The sequence below is a fragment of the Salvelinus namaycush genome, chromosome 39 (assembly GCF_016432855.1).
Source record: "Salvelinus namaycush isolate Seneca chromosome 39, SaNama_1.0, whole genome shotgun sequence".
Lineage (NCBI taxonomy): Eukaryota > Metazoa > Chordata > Actinopteri > Salmoniformes > Salmonidae > Salvelinus > Salvelinus namaycush.
In genome coordinates, this window is record NC_052345.1 from 816,538 (window position 1) to 836,122 (window position 19,585).

The 19,585-nt window shown below is 47.0% G+C and overlaps 1 protein-coding gene and 1 long non-coding RNA gene across 2 annotated transcripts; both read left to right on the forward strand.

Annotated features, from left to right (window-relative positions):
- The first annotated feature begins 3,011 nt into the window (after positions 1-3,011).
- Positions 3,012-6,813, forward strand: LOC120032935. Its single transcript, XR_005473874.1, has 6 exons — positions 3,012-3,473; positions 3,568-4,312; positions 4,403-4,582; positions 4,698-5,055; positions 5,642-5,878; positions 6,011-6,813. It is a non-coding gene; the product is annotated as an uncharacterized LOC120032935 (long non-coding RNA).
- Positions 6,814-9,662: 2,849 nt separating this feature from the next.
- On the forward strand, positions 9,663-13,376 carry LOC120032439. Its single transcript, XM_038978543.1, has 8 exons — positions 9,663-9,707; positions 9,802-9,831; positions 10,261-10,424; positions 10,522-10,976; positions 11,335-11,659; positions 11,840-12,638; positions 12,740-12,955; positions 13,045-13,376. Exons 4-8 carry the CDS (start codon positions 10,729-10,731, stop codon positions 13,374-13,376), a joined length of 1,920 nt encoding a protein of 639 aa, XP_038834471.1. The 5' UTR covers positions 9,663-9,707; positions 9,802-9,831; positions 10,261-10,424; positions 10,522-10,728.
- Positions 13,377-19,585: the final 6,209 nt, after the last annotated feature.

The following is a 19,585-nucleotide window of genomic DNA, read 5'->3' on the forward strand; positions in this document are numbered from 1 at the left end:
TTCAAGGTGAGTGTGTAGTTACACATGTAAGATAATATTAACTTTTTGGATAAGCTGTGTAGCTCACAATCCTTTCTCTCTCCACGTGATATAGGGGTGTCTTTCCCTCGACCAGCACTGCCACCAACAGATCTATCGGACGCAGAGCTGGTCAAAGCAGCTGCTGACAGACACATGTATATTTTTACGTCACTATTAATTGACAAAGGACATTTAATAAGTTTTCAGTTAACGTTTGCTGACATATTAAAGTGTGTTCAATGTTTCCCTATCATCAGCCCGAGGAAATGTATTGGTAAGAGTCATCTGGGTTTAGAGGAGAGTCACTGCATGTATGAACTATTAAATATCGTATCTTGCCACTGTAGCTGTCATCCTGCATGTAGCTGTCATCCTGCGTGTAGCTGTCATCCTGCATGTAGCTGTCATCCTGCGTGTAGCTGTCATCCTGCATGTAGCTGTCATCCTGCATGTAGCATGTAGCTGTCATCCTGCATGTAGCTGTCATCCTGCGTGTAGCTGTCATCCTGCATGTAGCTGTCATCCTGCATGTAGCTGTCATCCTGCATGTAGCATGTAGCTGTCATCCTGCATGTAGCTGTCATCCTGCATGTAGCTGTCATCCTGCATGTAGCTGTCATCCTGCATGTAGCTGTCATCCTGCATGTAGCTGTCATCCTGCATGTAGCTGTCATCCTGCATGTAGCTGTCATCCTGCATGTAGCTGTCATCCTGCATGTAGCTGTCATCCTGCATGTAGCATGTAGCTGTCATCCTGCATGTAGCTGTCATCCTGCATGTAGCTGTCATCCTGCATGTAGCTGTCATCCTGCATGTAGCTGTCATCCTGCATGTAGCTGTCAACCTGTATGTAGCTGTCATCCTGTATGTAGCTGTCATCCTGCATGTAGCTGTCATCCTGTATGTAGCTGTCATCCTGTATGTAGCTGTCATCCTGTATGTAGCTGTCATCCTGCATGTAGCTGTCATCCTGCATGTAGCTGTCATCCTGTATGTAGCTGTCATCCTGCATGTAGCTGTCATCCTGCATGTAGCTGTCATCCTGTATGTAGCTGTCATCCTGTATGTAGCTGTCATCCTGCGTGTAGCGGTCATCCTGCATGTAGCATGTAGCTGTCATCCTGCATGTAGCTGTCATCCTGCATGTAGCATGTAGCTGTCATCCTGCATGTAGCTGTCATCCTGCATGTAGCTGTCATCCTGCATGTAGCATGTAGCTGTCATCCTGCATGTAGCTGTCATCCTGCATGTAGCATGTAGCTGTCATCCTGCATGTAGCATGTATCTGTCATCCTGCATGTAGCTGTCATCCTGCATGTAGCTGTCATCCTGCATGTAGCATGTAGCTGTCATCCTGCATGTAGCTGTCATCCTGCATGTAGCTGTCATCCTGCATGTAGCTGTCATCCTGCATGTAGCTGTCATCCTGCATGTAGCATGTAGCTGTCATCCTGCATGTAGCATGTAGCTGTCATCCTGCATGTAGCTGTCATCCTGCATGTAGCTGTCATCCTGCATGTAGCTGTCATCCTGCGTGTAGCTGTCATCCTGCATGTAGCTGTCATCCTGCGTGTAGCTGTCATCCTGCGTGTAGCTGTCATCCTGCATGTAGCTGTCATCCTGTATGTAGCTGTCATCCTGTATGTAGCTGTCATCCTGCATGTAGCTGTCATCCTGCGTGTAGCTGTCATCCTGCGTGTAGCTGTCATCCTGCGTGTAGCTGTCATCCTGCATGTAGCTGTCATCCTGCATGTAGCTGTCATCCTGCATGTAGCTGTCATCCTGCATGTAGCTGTCATCCTGCATGTAGCTGTCATCCTGCATGTAGCTGTCATCCTGTATGTAGCTGTCATCCTGCATGTAGCTGTCATCCTGTATGTAGCTGTCATCCTGCATGTAGCTGTCATCCTGCATGTAGCTGTCACCCTGCATGTAGCTGTCACCCTGCATGTAGCTGTCATCCTGTATGTAGCTGTCATCCTGCATGTAGCTGTCATCCTGCGTGTAGCTGTCATCCTGCGTGTAGCTGTCATCCTGCATGTAGCTGTCATCCTGCATGTAGCTGTCATCCTGTATGTAGCTGTCATCCTGTATGTAGCTGTCATCCTGCATGTAGCTGTCATCCTGCATGTAGCTGTCATCCTGTATGTAGCTGTCATCCTGCATGTAGCTGTCATCCTGCATGTAGCTGTCATCCTGCATGTAGCTGTCATCCTGTATGTAGCTGTCATCCTGTATGTCACTTAATCATGACTTTCTCTTTTCCATTTTAATCACTCATTTCATTTCAGTTTTACACTCAAACTTGACCAACACTCATTTCATTTTTTTTTGTTACATCCTATCACTGATTGATATTCATCTGGGCATGTTGGAATGTGCTATTAACTTAATTACTGTTATCTACATTTGTAATATGTCTGTCCATTCATGCATGCATTCATGCCTGCCCCGGTCCCTGCTCCTGCCCCACTGGGGCAGAGCGAAGAGGAGGATTTGCCCCGGCAGTCCTTCCTGCCTCCAAGGCCCTCAGAAAGTGCTGAGGTAAATTCATCAACTGTAATTACTCCACATTGTTAAGATATTAACCACGATGCCAAATTGGACACAGTTGTCTCCTCTCCTGCATACTCTCTCCCTGTCCGTTTCTCTGAAACATTACCATCCATTCGCCCCCGCCCCATCACTCTCTCGTCTCACTCAGCTGCTGATTCCAGAGAGTTGGCATTCATCTCTCACCAAGTAGCAGCAGTGGTGGATCGGCCGCACGCTGTTCACCAGGAATCCCCGACCCCTTCTTCGCATGTCAGCTGTTCCTTTGGATGCCCGTACCTATATGGGCATACAAGCTGGCACGTCCCCAGTCTGGGTGCAGAGGCACACTCTGCAAGACCACCCGGAGGGTCTTGGACATCGACCTCTTGTATCTCATGGCCACTGAGTGCCTGGAATGCGGTCGATGTAAGAAGGTCGCGGGGTGGTCACGGGACCTTGTCAGTCAGCTGGACGTTCGGCATCGCTGCCAGTTCCCAGCAATATTGACATACAAGTAACTTCACAAGATTTAGTTAGTTAGTAATAAAGTAAAATAAAAGCGTGTCATTCATATGCTTTATCTCTCTCTCTCTGGGCTGTCCTGTGACCTGCGGGTTGTGAGGATGCTGAGGTCGCGCACTTTGGGGAACAGTGCGTCACAGACCTACAGCAAGCTGTGTGAAAGTCACAGCGAGTCCTGGATGCGGAGTGGAATACGGTACCTCGGGGAGTGCGAGCAGTTTCTGGCCTTGGGCACTGGGCGGCAGTTCACTGATCTACCGGAGATGCCCCCGGTGCCCTCACCCGTCTGGCTGCTGACAGTCTACAGCCATGACGTGCTGTCGCGGCTGGACGAGGTGAAGGCCAGGGTCACCTCCATCTTTGGGTCCATCTTAAAGATGGACTCTACCAAGAAGGTGAGTTTTCACTTAGAAATGTGAAGATAAGTCGTGTCTGATTTTGTTCATCTATATTTAAATAATGTCTTGACCTTTGTGTGTCCGTCTCCAGGTGACTAAAAAGCTTGCGGGTACCGCTGCAGACACGGCCGCCTGGGTTACCAACGTCGGTAATGAGCATGGACTGGTCCTCGTCAGTGTCGTCACTGCCGGTGAGGGCGAGGGCTGCTCCCCAAGGCGGCTGGTCTCATGGAGTGGTACAGGCTCGCCGGGGTGGCGCCCCCCCAGCTCATGTACGTGGACTGAGACTGCTGCTCCAGCTTTGGTGGATCAAAGACAGCTGCCATGTACAATGAGTGGGACCAGCTGGTGATTCGGCTGGACATCTGGCACCTGATGCGGCGGTTTGCGCCAGGTGTCACCACTGAGAGCCACCAGCTCTACAGTCCCTTCATGCGGCAGCTGTCAGCCTGCATCTTTGAGTGGGATGCAGGCGATGTCCGCCGACTGCTGGAGGCCAAGACGTCTGCGCTGGAGGGGAGGCACGGGATGGTCGGCCTCACCGAGGAGGAGGTTTCGAGGCTGATCGGCAGGAAGGAGATTGCACTTCACTGTCGGGGTTGTACGCGTGGAGCTGCGGCGACCGAAGTCCTTCTCCTTGACCTCCTCGAGACCTTCAACAGCGAGAAGGGGGTCGACACCCTGGGCATCCCGTTGCTGGACTCCATCCGCATCCAGGCAATCTGGAAAGAGCGGAGGCGCCACCTCTACTGTATACAGGACCCACGAGATCGGCAACTGCCGGTTTATCGCTGAGCACGGGGCTCCACATCCTTGGAGTCATTCCACCTCAACCGGTAATTGTCATTGTGTAGCTTAATGTAATGCTTAATGATTAATGTTAACAGCAACAGCTCTCCCACCCTAATCATGCATTGTTCTCTCAGGTACCAGGGCAAATGCAATGCATTTCCAGGCATTCCTGTTGGATGGACCGATGAGGTGGAACGAGGACCGTGCGCAGGCAGCAGTGGAGGGAAAGAACAGGCAGCCCCTGCTCTCCTACAGTGGCCACCTGCAGCACATCCTTAACCTGAGCAGCCAAAGGGTGCTTGGCAAGGAACAGGGTAAGGACTACACCAAGCCTAGCGAGTACAGGGGTGAGTCGAGTAAGAGAATGAACATTTACATCAATCGCATTAGTTACATCCCATTAACACTTCCCTACTCTGCTTTTGCCAGATTTTTATTTTGTTGCTTTAATAGGGGAACTTCTCGGAGTGGAGTACCTGTACTCGCAGACTGGCAGAGTGCTGCAGGATGTCAGCGTGGACCCTGACCTTCCTGGAAGAGGCAGCCGCCGTCGAGCAGCTCGACGAGGAGGACGAGGGCTTTCAGGAGAATGTGGACCCGACAGTCCACATCCCTCATGTCACTCATATGAGCGCCCCGTCCTCCAGCTCAGCGGCACCTCTGTCAGGGGAACCCGCTGACGCACCCAGGTCTGGGCCATCCAGTCCCACCGCCCCTGAAGACGGAGGCTCTCCTGAGGCCCCTGGTCGACACGGTTCTCCTCACCCTGACCACTCCTCTGATTCAGGTAATTATAATTGACGTTTTGTGTTGTTAAAAAAATACATGCTATTGCAACCTCTTTGAAATAAAGGAATTGAAACAAAAAACTCAAGACAATTTTCAGGTGTTTTATACCAAGGATGCCATCAGCTGAGTGCATTCGTTTAGAAAGCTCACACCACGTCTTATACTCTTCCCTTGTAGACGTCACCTCCCTAGTTATACATTTTATGACCCCAATGACTCTCCCCTTCTTTCCCCTGTGGAATGTCCACGGTCCTCTCTTTGTTTAGCTATCCATCTTCTGGGCCTGACCCTGATCTCTGATCCTAGGCAATTTCCTCTTGTCTGATTAGGTCATGGTTTGTAAATTAGCATACACAAAGTTTCTTGACCTAAACTCCATTAATACTCACAGTAATCATTCACTAAACAGGATTAAAAAACTACAGTTTAACTTGAAACATGTTGCATTTTAACAGATTCCATCTGTTGATTTTCAGTTACACAATATAAAACATCTTCTATTTCCTTGGTAGAAGAATCTTATGTGTTACCCCTAAATGTTTGACATCGTCCTCATCGATTCTTCCATGTGTCTTTATCTTCAGGGGGAGAAGCAAGGCCCTGATGCAATGCCGGGCTACCAGCATGTCCGCAGGCTTGCCAGGGCCTTGGTGGGGGTGAGGAACCGTCAGGGGCTGTCGGACCGCAGGGTAGACGGTCTGGTGGCGCTGTGGCTGGCGCTTGATCTACCCTGCCCGACACCAGGAGAGGATCGTTCAGGGGCGGTTCAAGGCAACGAAGGGGAAGTCGTCCATTGTCGTAGAAAAAGACTCTCTCCAACGGTATGTTGTTAGTGTTCATGTCCTCCACCTTACTATTATATTGCCTGCCTCTACATTAAATACATATGAAGGTTAGTTGATGGCTATCATTATTTTTCAATGTTCTCTAATTATTTATCTCCTCTGTTTCAGTTGCCTTCTTGGACTCAACTCGGGCCCTGCAAATTGGCCGGGCACCAGCCGTTTGGTGGAGGCCATTTGCAGTCAGCTCTGCCAAATCCATCCCAGCGCCATCAGCCTACTTTATGATACAGAATGCAGGGATGTGTACTGAACCTGTACCCATAATAAAACAAAGTGCTCTATGGTCAAATGCATCTAAAGGCTTTAATGAAGTGGCATCTGCATTCATATAGATGATTTTGCAATAGTCTAGGACCAGTAAGAACATAGATTGAATTATCTGCTTTGTATTATTAAGCAAGAGGCCTGACCTATTTCTATAGAAGAAGACCCTTTTTATATTCAGCATCTTAATTAACTCATCATTATGTTTTAAAAAAAGACAACTTAACGTATTTACTGATACACCACCGTACTAGGGACGTACACTTCAATCATTAGAATAATTTTTGTGTACTCTAGAAAACAACATACTTAGTTTTCCATGTATTCAATAATAATTTAAGGTCAAAGTTTTTCTGCAAAATATTGAAAGCATAATGTAGTTCAGATAGAGCATGATCAGCAGGGCGGGCGATAGAGTACTCAACCGTATCGTCTGCATACAGGTGCAGGTAAAACATTATTATTATATATTTCTGACAAAACAATATTATTAATGTATAAAATAGTTGTTTATTAGACATTCTAACATAACACAATATCTAGATACTAAAACATGTATATGCAACATTTGAACAACAATTTCGACCCCCTCGGGTTATAAAGTATATGACATGACGACACATTGGCTATTTTAGTATTCCTTTTTTTATTTACATGTTTATAATTTGAAAGTACATTTTTAGAGTGGAGGGAAATATGTTTTATGTTAAACTGTAGAGAACAAGAACCTTTGGTGAATCAAAGAGTCACTGATGTTTTATATACAGTACCACACATATCCAAAAGGCTCGTTCTGACAATAAACAAGAAGTTTTAACGTTTCAAACGAGGATGTCAAGACAGGTCCGTACTGTAGTACTACGCTATTACACTGTTATGTACTACTAATGTTCTAGTATCTAGGATGTTACGGAATATCTATAGGGGGGAACATGTACAAGATATAACACATTCCCCACTGCATCGAAGGATGCTGACACTGACATTGTATTATGTGAAAGTAGCATAAGTATGTGTAATGAGTTTACAATTTTGTTTAAAAGTTCAGAATATGTCTCTAGGGAATATTGAGATGGGGTACATATATTATGTATTTCCATGTCTTACACATGTTTAATAACTTGTGAGTTGTAGACATATTTTGATTTAGTTCAGCGTTGAGTCGTTTTGTTTTACATGTAATCTAAGATCTTCACAACCTAATACATATACAACTTTTCTCATTCCCCCCATGGCTATATAAACCCGACTCTAGGTTTCATTTTCATTATAATAATGATTTACAAATGAAAAAGTCAATAGTTAATTGCATATTATGTAATTGTTGATTAGATTATTTTTCATTATTTAGCCAATTTTCTCAACTGTGACCCCCTTGCTTTTATGGTTTATAGGTGTCCTCTGCTAGTCCTAAATCCAGACAAAGTCCAAACATATGTGATTGTTATAAAGGGTCTACGTTGAGGGGGAACAAACATATGTGTTCCTGGAAGGGTGAGCTTTCAGGAATGGGGTCACAATAAATATGCTAGAAGTGATAGAAACAAGGATGTATTTCCCAGAAACTAATAGTGTATATCAATTGGTAATTCACGGTATCATGGTTCAATGATACGTGGTCCATTCTGCGGACTGAGAATAAAAATACTTTGCAGAACACAAACATTTAGATTGTATACATTGTTGCTTTGGCAATATTGACACAATGTTTTTCATGCCAATAAAGCAGCTTCAATTTGAAAAAAATTATAATTTGAGAAAAGACAGAGAGAAAGGAGAGAGAGAGAAAAGAACGACAAGAGAGTCTGTCGTTCATGTCCCGCCTCCCCCAAAATCCACGGAGAAGTTCTTTGCAGTTAGTTCTCCATCATTCCGAGTACTTGTGAGAAAGATAGTTGTAAAGGTAACGTTAGCTATATTTCATCGCGGATTTCGGAACACAGTTGTGTATTTCGGTGAATTAAGGTGAGTTTCAGTCGTTGATTTAGTTGTCATCACGTATTTCAGGAAACATTTGGATGAATTAATGTGAGTTTCAGTCGTGGTCGTAAAGGTAACGTTAGCTATATTTCATGTCGGATTTCAGAACACAGTTGTGTATTTAGGTGAATTAATGTGAGTTTCAGTCGATTTTCTTGAAAACGAGTCCTGTCGCTAGCTAATAATGTGTAATAAAGGGCGGTAATAATTGATAGTTAGCTGGCTAACGAGTTAACGTTATATATTTAGCCAATGTAGTTAACGTGCAGTGTTAACTTAGTGTACTACAACGCACACTTGCCAGCTAGCTAACGTTATATGTAGAATGAAATGGACATTTAACGCTGTATGGGCCAGCTAGCTAACGTTATATGTAGAATGAAATGGACATTTAACGCTGTATGGGCCAGCTAGCTAAAGTTATATGTAGAATGAAATTGACATTTAACGCAGTATGTGCTCTACTGTAAGCAGGGTAACTATGTGGTCCACTGTGTATTGCTGTCAACAAATAACGTGTGTGTATGTGTGTGAATAACCTCTCTTAATGAAAGGAAGAATGGATTATGTTCACACCCCTGCTTTCCGCTTGGTGCCCTCACCCTGAGGGCATCTGAAGAGGCTGCCAGGGTTGCCAGGACCATCCAGGAGGAAGAGTGTACAGGTGTAGTCCAGGTGCTGAAGCCACGACAAGTGAAGGAGAAGGCAAAGGCTTGTGTGGTAGCCAGTTGGGGTGACCCGGATGATAGCCGACTGGTGGACAGTGAGAGTGCCATCCAGTTCGGCAAATACCGTGGTCAAACCTTCAAGTGGCTGCTAAGCCACGATGTCGGCTATGCTGTCATGGTCTTGGCTTCTCACCAGCAAGAGAGGGAGAGGATGGACACAGACACGTCTTCTGAAATGGCCAACAAGGACCGGTTTGACTGGTACTCTTTTCCTTAAATAGTTGTATTTTCTTATAAAATTACATAAACATGAAATCAGTCAGAATCACAATACAATTTATAACATTTTCCCAACAATCCGGACAGGTATACTAACCTGTTTCCTGAGGTCCAGAAGGCAGTGGAGGAACGCAGGTTACGGGACGGGACCTTGCCCCCCCGACCTGACCAGGAGGACTCGCGCCTCGTTGGCTTTGGGAACCACAAGTCCCTTACCTACAAAGAGCTTTATGAGGCCAAAGACAAGGAAAGGAAGAGGTATAGTGACCTTACATTGTAAAAATCTCTTTAAGCCTCTTGTTGGCCTGTTTGGAGACTTGTTTATTTCCTTTATCTCAATACAGCTACATGGCCTGCGTTAGGAAATACCAAGTAAAGCCGGGGACCTCAATGGGCCACTTCAAGGTCTATGTCCAGCGCAGGGACACAGCAACAGCTGTAGAGCCTCCTAATCCATGTAAATATATATTCTGTAGTCATCTAAGTCAATCAAACAGTAAATCAAACAGTGTAGCAGTTGACAATATAACTGTGTCATTATGTTTGTCTGTGTTTCTTAACTGCCGAGCCATCGGATCAGGAGGTGCTGTCTATCTGCGTGGGTTTTGACCAAGGTACTCTATGTTATGGCACTTTATTGTTTTTTTCTGTTGAGAAGAATATACATATGAAATGACCTTTCCCCTAATAACTATCTGTTGTTGTTAGCATTAACAGGATACACTTTAAAGTGGTAAGGTAAGTGGTAAAATTGTTAAAACACCTCCTAGCTGGGCTTAGAAATCACTGTAGAATTTCTCATTTTTGCATCCATTTTGCTTGCCATAGAAAAATCCTTCCTCATCTTTTTGTGGAATGAATTGTTTACTGTAGCTTGTCTTGTCACCATTCCAACCTGTATTTCAGTCTGCATCACTTTGCTTTGCCTATTCCTTGCTTGTAGATGTCTACCCACTATACATCTGTCGTTTGTATCTTTTAAATGTAGATTGTGTTTAACCTAGATTCCTAACCTCTACCACTGATAACACTGATCAAAACTAAACCAAAGTGCATTGGCTGTCAACAGGCTGTTAACATGTTTTGAAGCTGAAGCTCTATTCTAATTGAATTATTTCACTTATTTCTCTGAAATATTTTGTGAGACTAACTCCTGTGCTCCTGTAGCAGTTCCTACTGCTCCCACCCCCACCGCACCCCCTGCTGTGCTAGCTCCTACTGCTCCCACTCCCACCGCGCCCCCTGCTGTGCTAGCTCCTACTGCCCCTCCTCAGCTCCAGTCAGCCTCCCAGCCAACAGCTGGACCACTACAGCCTGCTGCTGACGCTCAGGTAAACGTCTCACCTCAACTATGACTTGGCTATTTCATTTCACTTTTGGTTGTGTGGGGATGGAAAAGAAATGTATTGATTCTCTGCTCTGTTGCAGGTGCTTCTCCCTGAGGGATGGAAGCAGACCCTCCCAAAGGAGCAGCAAGAGTGGGTCAGTCGGGCCATTTTCATCAGGAACAAGCAGCTCAAATGTGTCCTGAAAAGCCAGCTTGAGCTGTGGTACTTCCCTCCTCTGCCTCCTAACATCAGCCATCAGCCTCCAGCTTCTCCCTCCGCCTACTTCCTCCGGCCATTCTGCCTCTGGATGCCCTACCGCCTGTGGGCCTTTAAGTTTGTGTGCACCCAGCCACGGTGCAAGCGTCAAAAGCTCACAGGCTGTGGGGTGTACAAGACAGTCCGGAGGGTGCTTGACATGGACGGCTGGTATTATATGGGGACAGAATACCTGGAGTGCCGCCTCTGTAAGAAGAAGCTAGCAGGATGGTCGCTGGATATCTTGGACCAGCTGGACGCAAGTCATCGCTCCATTTTCCCAGCCATCTTGACTTACAGGTTAGTAATTCACACCTCTGAAAATCAAAGCTCTTGTTCACTTTGAGGAAAAACAGAAAAAAGCATCATGGTGAGAAAAAGAGGCGGTCAGTAGGTTCTTGTCAACACTGAGGTTTTGATTTGTCAAAGCCCCATTGACATGTTAATTAGCTCTTTGCCCCATTGAAATGTTAATGAGCTCTTTGATCTGAATGTCTGACCTTTGATCTCTTATCAGGAACTTCCCAAACAAAGCAAAGTGTTTCAAAGTCACCCTTTCCCAAGCCCCTCCTTCCCTTATCAAAGTGTTTCTAGAACCCCCCTCCACACTCCTCACCCTCTTCTCCTCCTTTCCCCCACAATTGTCTCTGTGTATTAGGCTGTCATGTGACCTGAAGGTGGTCAGGCTGATGAGAGAGAGGACACTGGGGAACAGTGTGACCAGGCTGTACAACCAGCTGAGGGAGCAGCACAGCCAGACCTGGATGAGTCGGACCCTGTACTACCTGTCCGTCTGTGACCACTTTGTAGTCCCAGGTGCCGCACCACTGAGGGTAACACCTCCTCCTCCCTTTTTGGATGTGCCCTCAGCCCAGTGGCTGCTGACTGTCCACGGCTACGACGTTCTGTTCCAGCTGGAGGACTTCAAGGCCAGAGTCACCTCCATCTTTGGGTCCATCCTGAAGATGGATTCAACCAAGAAGGTGATTCAAGATGTTTTGACCAGAAATAATACTAGTTAGTTAGAGACAATCAAATGAATAATAATTTATTATGACTTATTTTATGACTTAATAAATGTATTGTGAAACTTTGTGTCCACTCACTGACATGACTGTGTGTTTGTCTGTCTTGTCTGTCTGTGTTTGTTTGACTCCCCTCAGGTGACCAAGAAACTAGCTGGGGCAGCACACGGGACAGCAGCGTGGGCCACAAATGTGGGCAATGAGTACGGCCAGGTGCTCATTACGGTCCTCACTGACAGCGAAGGAGAGGGCCTGCTCGACATGGCAGCTGGCCTCCAGCAGCGCTACAGTAGAGCTGGAGTGGCACCTCCCAAGCTGCTCTATGTCACCCGGGACTGCTGCGCCCTGATGGGAAAGGGGAAGACGGCAGCCATGTTCAGCCAGTGGGAGGAACTCATCGTCCGGCTGGATGTGGGGCACCTCATCCGTCGCTTTGCTCGGGGAGTGACAACAGAGAGCCATCCTCTGTATGCTCTCTTTTTGCGGCGGCTCTCCTCCTGCATGTTGGTGTGGTGTGCAGAGGATGTGGAGCGCCTGCTGGAGGCCAAGCGAGGTGAGCTCAAGGAGAGCCACATCACGGGGCTCAGCGACGCACAGGTGTTGAAGAGGATCCGCCTGAAGGAGATGGCTCGGCACTGTCGTCGCCGCACGCACGGGGCGGAGGAGACCGAGCGTCTCATCGGGGAGCTCCTGGAGACCTTCATCGATGCCACAGACACCCTGGGCGTCCGGCTCCTGGACCGTGACCGAATGCAGGCCATCTGGCAGACCCAGAGACAACACCTGGTCTGTATTCAGGACCCCCCTGGTGTCAGCATCTACACCAACAAGGGCAAGGACGTGACCAAGGGAGGGGTCATCCTGCCTGTGTTGCGCTGCGCCCGTGAGTCCACCTCCCTGGAGTCTTTCCACCTCCACCTCAACCACTTCATTCCTGGTATGTTAAATATAAAACTGGATCATGTTGTTACGTCATGTTGTGTGTTAACAACTGTGTGCATGTGAGGAGTTCTTATTTCTTGTTGTCGTCATTTATAGGAACAAGTGCGTCTGCCGAGCACTTTCAGGCCTACCTCCTTGAAGGGTTGGTTCGGTGGAATGAGGACCGTGCCGAAGCTGCAGCGGAGGGGGGGGGACAGAAGCAGACCCTGCACTGCTATGATGGTGTAGCCCAGCACGCCATCAATGAGCTGAGCCAGAAGCTCCTGGGCCGCAGTCTTGTGAAGGATCACACAAGGCCTGCAAAGTACACTGGTATGTATTTCTAAATTATACACACACACTAAAACATGTACAGTTCTGTTTATGTACAACTCTCTTTTTTTTTTGTCTCTTTGTTTAAGGGGAACTCATTGGGGTCAAGTATCTCTTCTCCCAGAGCCATGGTGACCAGAGGTTGGAGTCCAACCTCGGTAAGGACCCGGATGTCCCAGACGGGACACCTGATCTATTTGAGGGAGGAGAGGTAGAGGAGGATGACCTGGGAGAGCTTGAGGAGGAGGATGACCCCACCATGTCCTTGCCCGACCTCGATGACCATCTCCCACCAGTTCCTCCACTCAGGAAGGCCACTCCATCGCCCACTCAACCCAACCCATCCCAGGTACCTGTCGTCACACCCCCTGAGTGGCTGGCACTCATGAAGGCCCAGCGTGGTGCTAGCAAAGGCCAGTAAACTCTGACTGACTGACTGATTGGTGTGTCAATTGTAAAGTCGTTTTTGTACATATCTTCTTTGTTGTTTATTTATTTTTTACGACATTCATTGTTAATCTCTTGTACATTTAGCTCATTTCAAATCATCTTAACTTGTACAGTAGGTGTAGGGGACATTATGCTGGGTTGTTTCACATGTGACATTCCCTGTGAAATAAATAATAATTGAATGCAAGCACATTTTCTCCTTTGAAATTCATTTTGATTTATTGTCATACACTCTCTTTAAAGTTCAACAAATAAAAAGACAAGTAAATCTGTCATCATTTTCATAGTCAATAAACACACTGTTTACAGAGTTGTAACACACAAAAAAACAATAATACAGTCAAATTCTACTCAGAGATTTGAGATGACCCAGATACTACAGGTGACAGCAGGGAGTCAAACCCCCCCAGTGACGCCCACTTATCTCTGATTGATTGCTGCACACCTTCTCTCCCCCTTTCACTCTCTCCCTCTTTTTCTCTTTCGCCCTCCCCCTTTTTCTTTCTCTCGTTTTTTCTCTCCCTCCCCCTTTTCTGTCATTTTTTTCTCTCTCCCTCCCCTTTTTGTCTCCCTCCCCTTTTTGTCTCCCTCTCCCTTTTTTCTCTCCCTCCCCTCTTTTACTCTTGTTCTTGCAAGAGAAAGAGGTTGCAACTTTCTGAGGCCTCTGCCTCTGCCTCAGAGAGTTGCAACGTATGCTGGGTTATATCGCTTCAGCCCTACGAATCAAATTACAGCTTGTTTTCATGTGTAGTGCACCCAAATTACAACTTAAGTGCATCCAAAATGGCACCCTATTCCCTATTTAGTGTACTCGTTTTGCCCATAGGGTCCAAAGTAGAGCACTATATAAGGAATAGGGTGTGATTTGGGATACATCCCTTGACTGACTCATCTTGGGGATACCTAGAAAGTAGGCTACTATGGGGTCTGGTCAAAAGTAGTGTAAGGAATGGGGTGCCATATGGGATGCAAACTTATAAAGTATGGTTGACTCTGGACCCCATGTACCCTCCTCTCTTCTAGGGCCCTATGTTGTCTTTTTAGGAGTCCTGAGGTTCCGTCAAATCTCATTCCACCCTAGTCCCTATCAATAAACCGCGATGCTCCGTCTCGTCGAGGGTTAGCCGATGTTCCAACTCGTGAACTATGGTGTGTTATTTTGTGTGTATAAATTGCTGACATTTATTTAATGTTTATTGGATTTACATTGCAATAATTATCTTCCATTTCATCCTGTTTCCCTATGTATACTCTGGTTCATCATTAAAACTCCTAGACTGCGCTTCTGTGTCTGTCATCACTGTTTTGACCTGGTGATTAAAGCACATGGCTACTTAATATGCATTGTTGACACATCCCTGCCAACTCCTCCTCTCACCCAGCAAAACCCCCCATTTCCCCTCCTCCTTGGACAGAGAAGAACGGGCAATATCCTTGGGCAATTTGCAAATTTTTATCTGTTCCAAATGTTCCAAATACCCATATTGTTCCATTAGTCCTCTCCTCCAATCAGATGCTTCAGTTTGTTCCAAATTGGAGAAAGAGAGCAAAAATTCACCAATGAAGAGCCTAGCTTGTTCCAAAAGTTTTTAAGTCAATCATCTTCCTCTGAAATTTTCCTAAAGTCACTTCATCACAAAATATTTTTCTATCAGCCATTGATGCTACTCGGTGAGTATCTGAGGTAATTTTGCTTAATTTCCAACGAATTTAACGTCGATGACTATAAATGTGATGAAATATGACAATAACACTTCTAGTCAACCGACTTGTTTGACGACAAGGGCTACCCAAATTGTGTAATTTAACAACGGTCATAACGTTAAAGCGCTAGCTACTGTAGGTGTACAAAATTCACAAAGTTTATTTGACCACACAATCCTGTAAAACCTTAGCTAACATCTATATCAACTAAAAGTTGAAATTCTATACTATTTAATTGTCTATTTTCTTTCGTTTTTTGATGGCATGCGTTTGAAGTGTATGTAGGTGAATTCATTGTATGATATGTGACAGCCTGATGGTCATTGGGGGCAAACGTGTCTTTCTATGTAAACTGAATTTAACTGCATATGAAATAATAATCACCCTAACCCTACCCATAACCCCCCACTGCTGTCCTTCTCCTAGCAGACCTATCAAGCAAACGTAAGTTCCTTTATATGTATCTAATATGGTTATGCTGTCACTTGTCACTGCACTCATCAGTCATGATAATAGTTTTTTTCTTGCCTCCTAAGATGGAAAATCCAAGGTTCCGTTTCACGCCCTCACAGGAGTTGGTCCTCAAGGCCACACCCCAGGCAGTTAAAGTGGCCGCTGATGGCCCCCCTGCTTCTGGTGCTCAGGGCCCTCTTGTGAGGACTAAGAAGTGGGAGGAAGTGGAGGCAGAGGCTCGAGCCCGCGTCGTCTCCGAGGGAGGTGACCCCGGTGCAGAGATGGTCGTCCTGAGCCGGTGCACGGTTCAGTTCGGCAAGTACCGGGGTCAGACCTTCAAGTGGATGATGGAAAACGACGTGGGCTACATTGTGCACGTGGTAGCAGTGCATCAGAAGGAGAGGGAGCGAGAGCGCAGCGTTTCCCAGCATCCCCTGATGGGCCAACAAGGACGCCTTGCCTCGCTACTCGTGCGCCTATCCGGCCTTCGCTGAGATGGTCAGGTTCAACCGGGCGCACGAGGAAGCTAAAGTCCTGTCCTCCCAGCCAGGTGAGTTTGTTTAATTCTCCTCATTGTATGTAAGATGTAACTCTTTTGCTCTGACAGTTAATTGGTTCCCGTACTGATTTCAGGCCAGGAGGGAAAGGCCCTTGTTGGCATCGGGAAGTACAAGTGGAACACGCTGCAGGACCTGTATAAGGCTACGGGTGCAGACAGGATAAAGTAACGGGCGTACGTCTTTTGTGTTTTCTATGTTCATCTCAGTGTGTTTTATGAAAACATTTTACATCTGAAATGTTCCCTCTGCTGTGTCTCACAGATATGTCAGGAGCTTGAGGACGCAGACACACCGTTATCCTGGGAGTGCGATGGCCGCCTTGATTGACTACATTCAGCGCAGAGACCAGGAGGGGGTAGCTGCTGTGGCCAGGCCCGCCGCAGCCAGCACCACCCCCACCAGTAACACCCGTCCCAAGAGTGCGGCTACGTAAGTGTTACATATCATCTTAAAGGAAAATATAATTCCACTTGTTCCACACAGTTGGAAATTATGACATATTTGCTATGTTTTGTTTTCAAAGGTCTCTTGGTCCTGCGATCTCTGCGTTCCTGTCAAGGCGCTCTCTCACCCCAGGTGAACTGCAGGCGAAGATGAAGAAGCTCATGACTTCTCAGCCTGCAGTTCAAGGTGAGTGTCTAGTTACACATGTAAGATAATATGAACTTTTTGGATAAGCTGTGTAGCTCACAATCCTTTCTCTCTCCACGTGATATAGGGGTGTCTTTCCCTCGACCAGCACTGCCACAGACAGATCTATCGGACGCAGAGCTGGTCAAAGCAGCTGCTGACAGACACATGTATGTCACTATTAATTGACTTAGGACATTTGATAAGTTTTCAGTTAAAGTTTGCTGTCATATTAAAGTGTGTTCAATGTTTCCCTATCATCAGCCCACGGAAATGTATTGGTAAGAGTCATCTGGGTTTAGAGGAGAGTCACTGCATGAATGAACTATTAAATATCTTAGCTGTCATCCTGCGTGTAGCTGTCATCCTGCGTGTAGCTGTCATCCTGCATGTAGCTGTCATCCTGCATGTAGCTGTCATCCTGCATGTAGCTGTCATCCTGAGTGTAGCTGTCATCCTGAGTGTAGCTGTCATCCTGCGTGTAGCTGTCATCCTGCGTGTAGCTGTCATCCTGCGTGTAGCTGTCATCCTGCATGTAGCAGTCATCCTGTATGTAGCTGTCATCCTGCGTGTAGCTGTCATCCTGCGTGTAGCTGTCATCCTGCGTGTAGCTGTCATCCTGCGTGTAGCTGTCATCCTGCATGTAGCTGTCATCCTGCATGTAGCTGTCATCCTGCATGTAGCTGTCATCCTGTATGTAGCTGTCATCCTGCATGTAGCTGTCATCCTGTATGTAGCTGTCATCCTGTATGTAGCTGTCATCCTGCATGTAGCTGTCATCCTGTATGTAGCTGTCATCCTGCATGTAGCTGTCATCCTGCATGTAGCTGTCATCCTGAGTGTAGCTGTCATCCTGCGTGTAGCTGTCATCCTGCGTGTAGCTGTCATCCTGCGTGTAGCTGTCATCCTGCATGTAGCTGTCATCCTGCATGTAGCTGTCATCCTGCATGTAGCTGTCATCCTGCATGTAGCTGTCATCCTGTATGTAGCTGTCATCCTGCATGTAGCTGTCATCCTGTATGTAGCTGTCATCCTGTATGTAGCTGTCATCCTGCATGTAGCTGTCATCCTGTATGTAGCTGTCATCCTGCATGTAGCTGTCATCCTGCATGTAGCTGTCATCCTGTATGTAGTTGTCATCCTGCATGTAGCGGTCATCCTGTATGTCACTTAATCATGACTTTCTCTTTTCCATTTTAATCACTCATTTCATTTCAGTTTTACACTCAAACTTGACCAACACTCATTTCATTTTTTTGTTACATCCTATCACTGATTGATATTCATCTGGGCATGTTGGAATGTGCTATTAACTTAATCACTGTTATCTACATTTGTAATATGTCTGTCCATTCATGCATGCATTCATGCCTGCCCCGGTCCCTGCTCCTGCCCCACAGGGGCAGAGCGAAGAGGAGGATTTGCCCCGGCAGTCCTTCCTGCCTCCAAGGCCCTCAGAAAGTGCTGAGGTAAATTCATCAACTGTAATTACTCCACATTGTTAAGATATTAACCACGATGCCAAATTGGACACAGTGGTCTCCTTTCCTGCATACTCTCTCCCTGTCCGTTTCTCTGAAACATTACCATCCATTCGCCCCCGCCCCCATCACTCTCTCGTCTCACTCAGCTGCTGATTCCAGAGAGTTGGCATTCATCTCTCACCAAGTAGCAGCAGTGGTGGATCGGCCGCACGCTGTTCACCAGGAATCCCCGACCCCTTCTTCGCATGTCAGCTGTTCCTTTGGATGCCCGTACGTAAATGGGCATACAAGCTGGCACGCCCCCAGCATGGGTGCAGAGGCACACTCTGCATGACCATCCGGAGGGTCTTGGACATCGACCTCTTGTATCTCATGGCCACTGAGTACCTGGAATGCGGTCGGTGTAAGAAGGTCGCGGGGTGGTCACGGGACCTTGTCAGTCAGCTGGACGCTCGGCATCTCTGCCAGTTTCCAGCAATATTGACATAGAAGTAACTTCACAAGATTTAGTTAGTTAGTAATAAAGTAAAATAAAAGCGTGTCATTCATATGCTTTATCTCTCTCTCTCTAGGCTGTCCTGTGACCTGCGGGTTGTGAGGATGCTGAGGTCACGCACTTTGGGGAACAGTGCGTCACAGACCTACAGCAAGCTGTGTGAAAGTCACAGCGAGTCCTGGATGCGGAGTGGAATACAGTACCTCGGGGAGTGCGAGCAGTTTCTGGCCTTGGGCACTGGGCGGCAGTTCACTGATCTACCGGAGATGCCCCCGGTGCCCTCACCCGTCTGGCTGCTGACAGTCTACAGCCATGACGTGTTGTCGCGGCTGGACGAGGTGAAGGCCAGGGTCACCTCCATCTTTGGGTCCATCTTAAAGATGGACTCTACCAAGAAGGTGAGTTTTCACCTAAAAATGTGAAGATAAGTCGTGTCTGATTTTGTATATCTATATTTCAATAATGTCTTAACCTTTCTGTCTTTGTGTGTCTGTCTCCAGGTGACCAAAAAGCTTGCGGGTACCGCTGCAGACACGGCCGCCTGGGTTACCAACGTCGGCAACGAGCACGGGCAGGTCCTCGTCAGTGTCCTCACTGCCGGTGAGGGGGAGGGCCTGCTCCCCATGGCGGCTGGTCTCATGGAGCGGTACCGACTCGCCGGGGTGGCGCCCCCCCAGCTCATGTACGTGGACCGAGACTGCTGCTCCAGCTTCGGTGGATCAAAGACAGCTGCCATGTACAATGAGTGGGACCAGCTGGTGGTTCGGCTGGACATCTGGCACCTGATGCGGCGGTTCGCGGCAGGTGTCACCACTGAGAGCCACCAGCTCTACGGTCCCTTCATGCGGCAGCT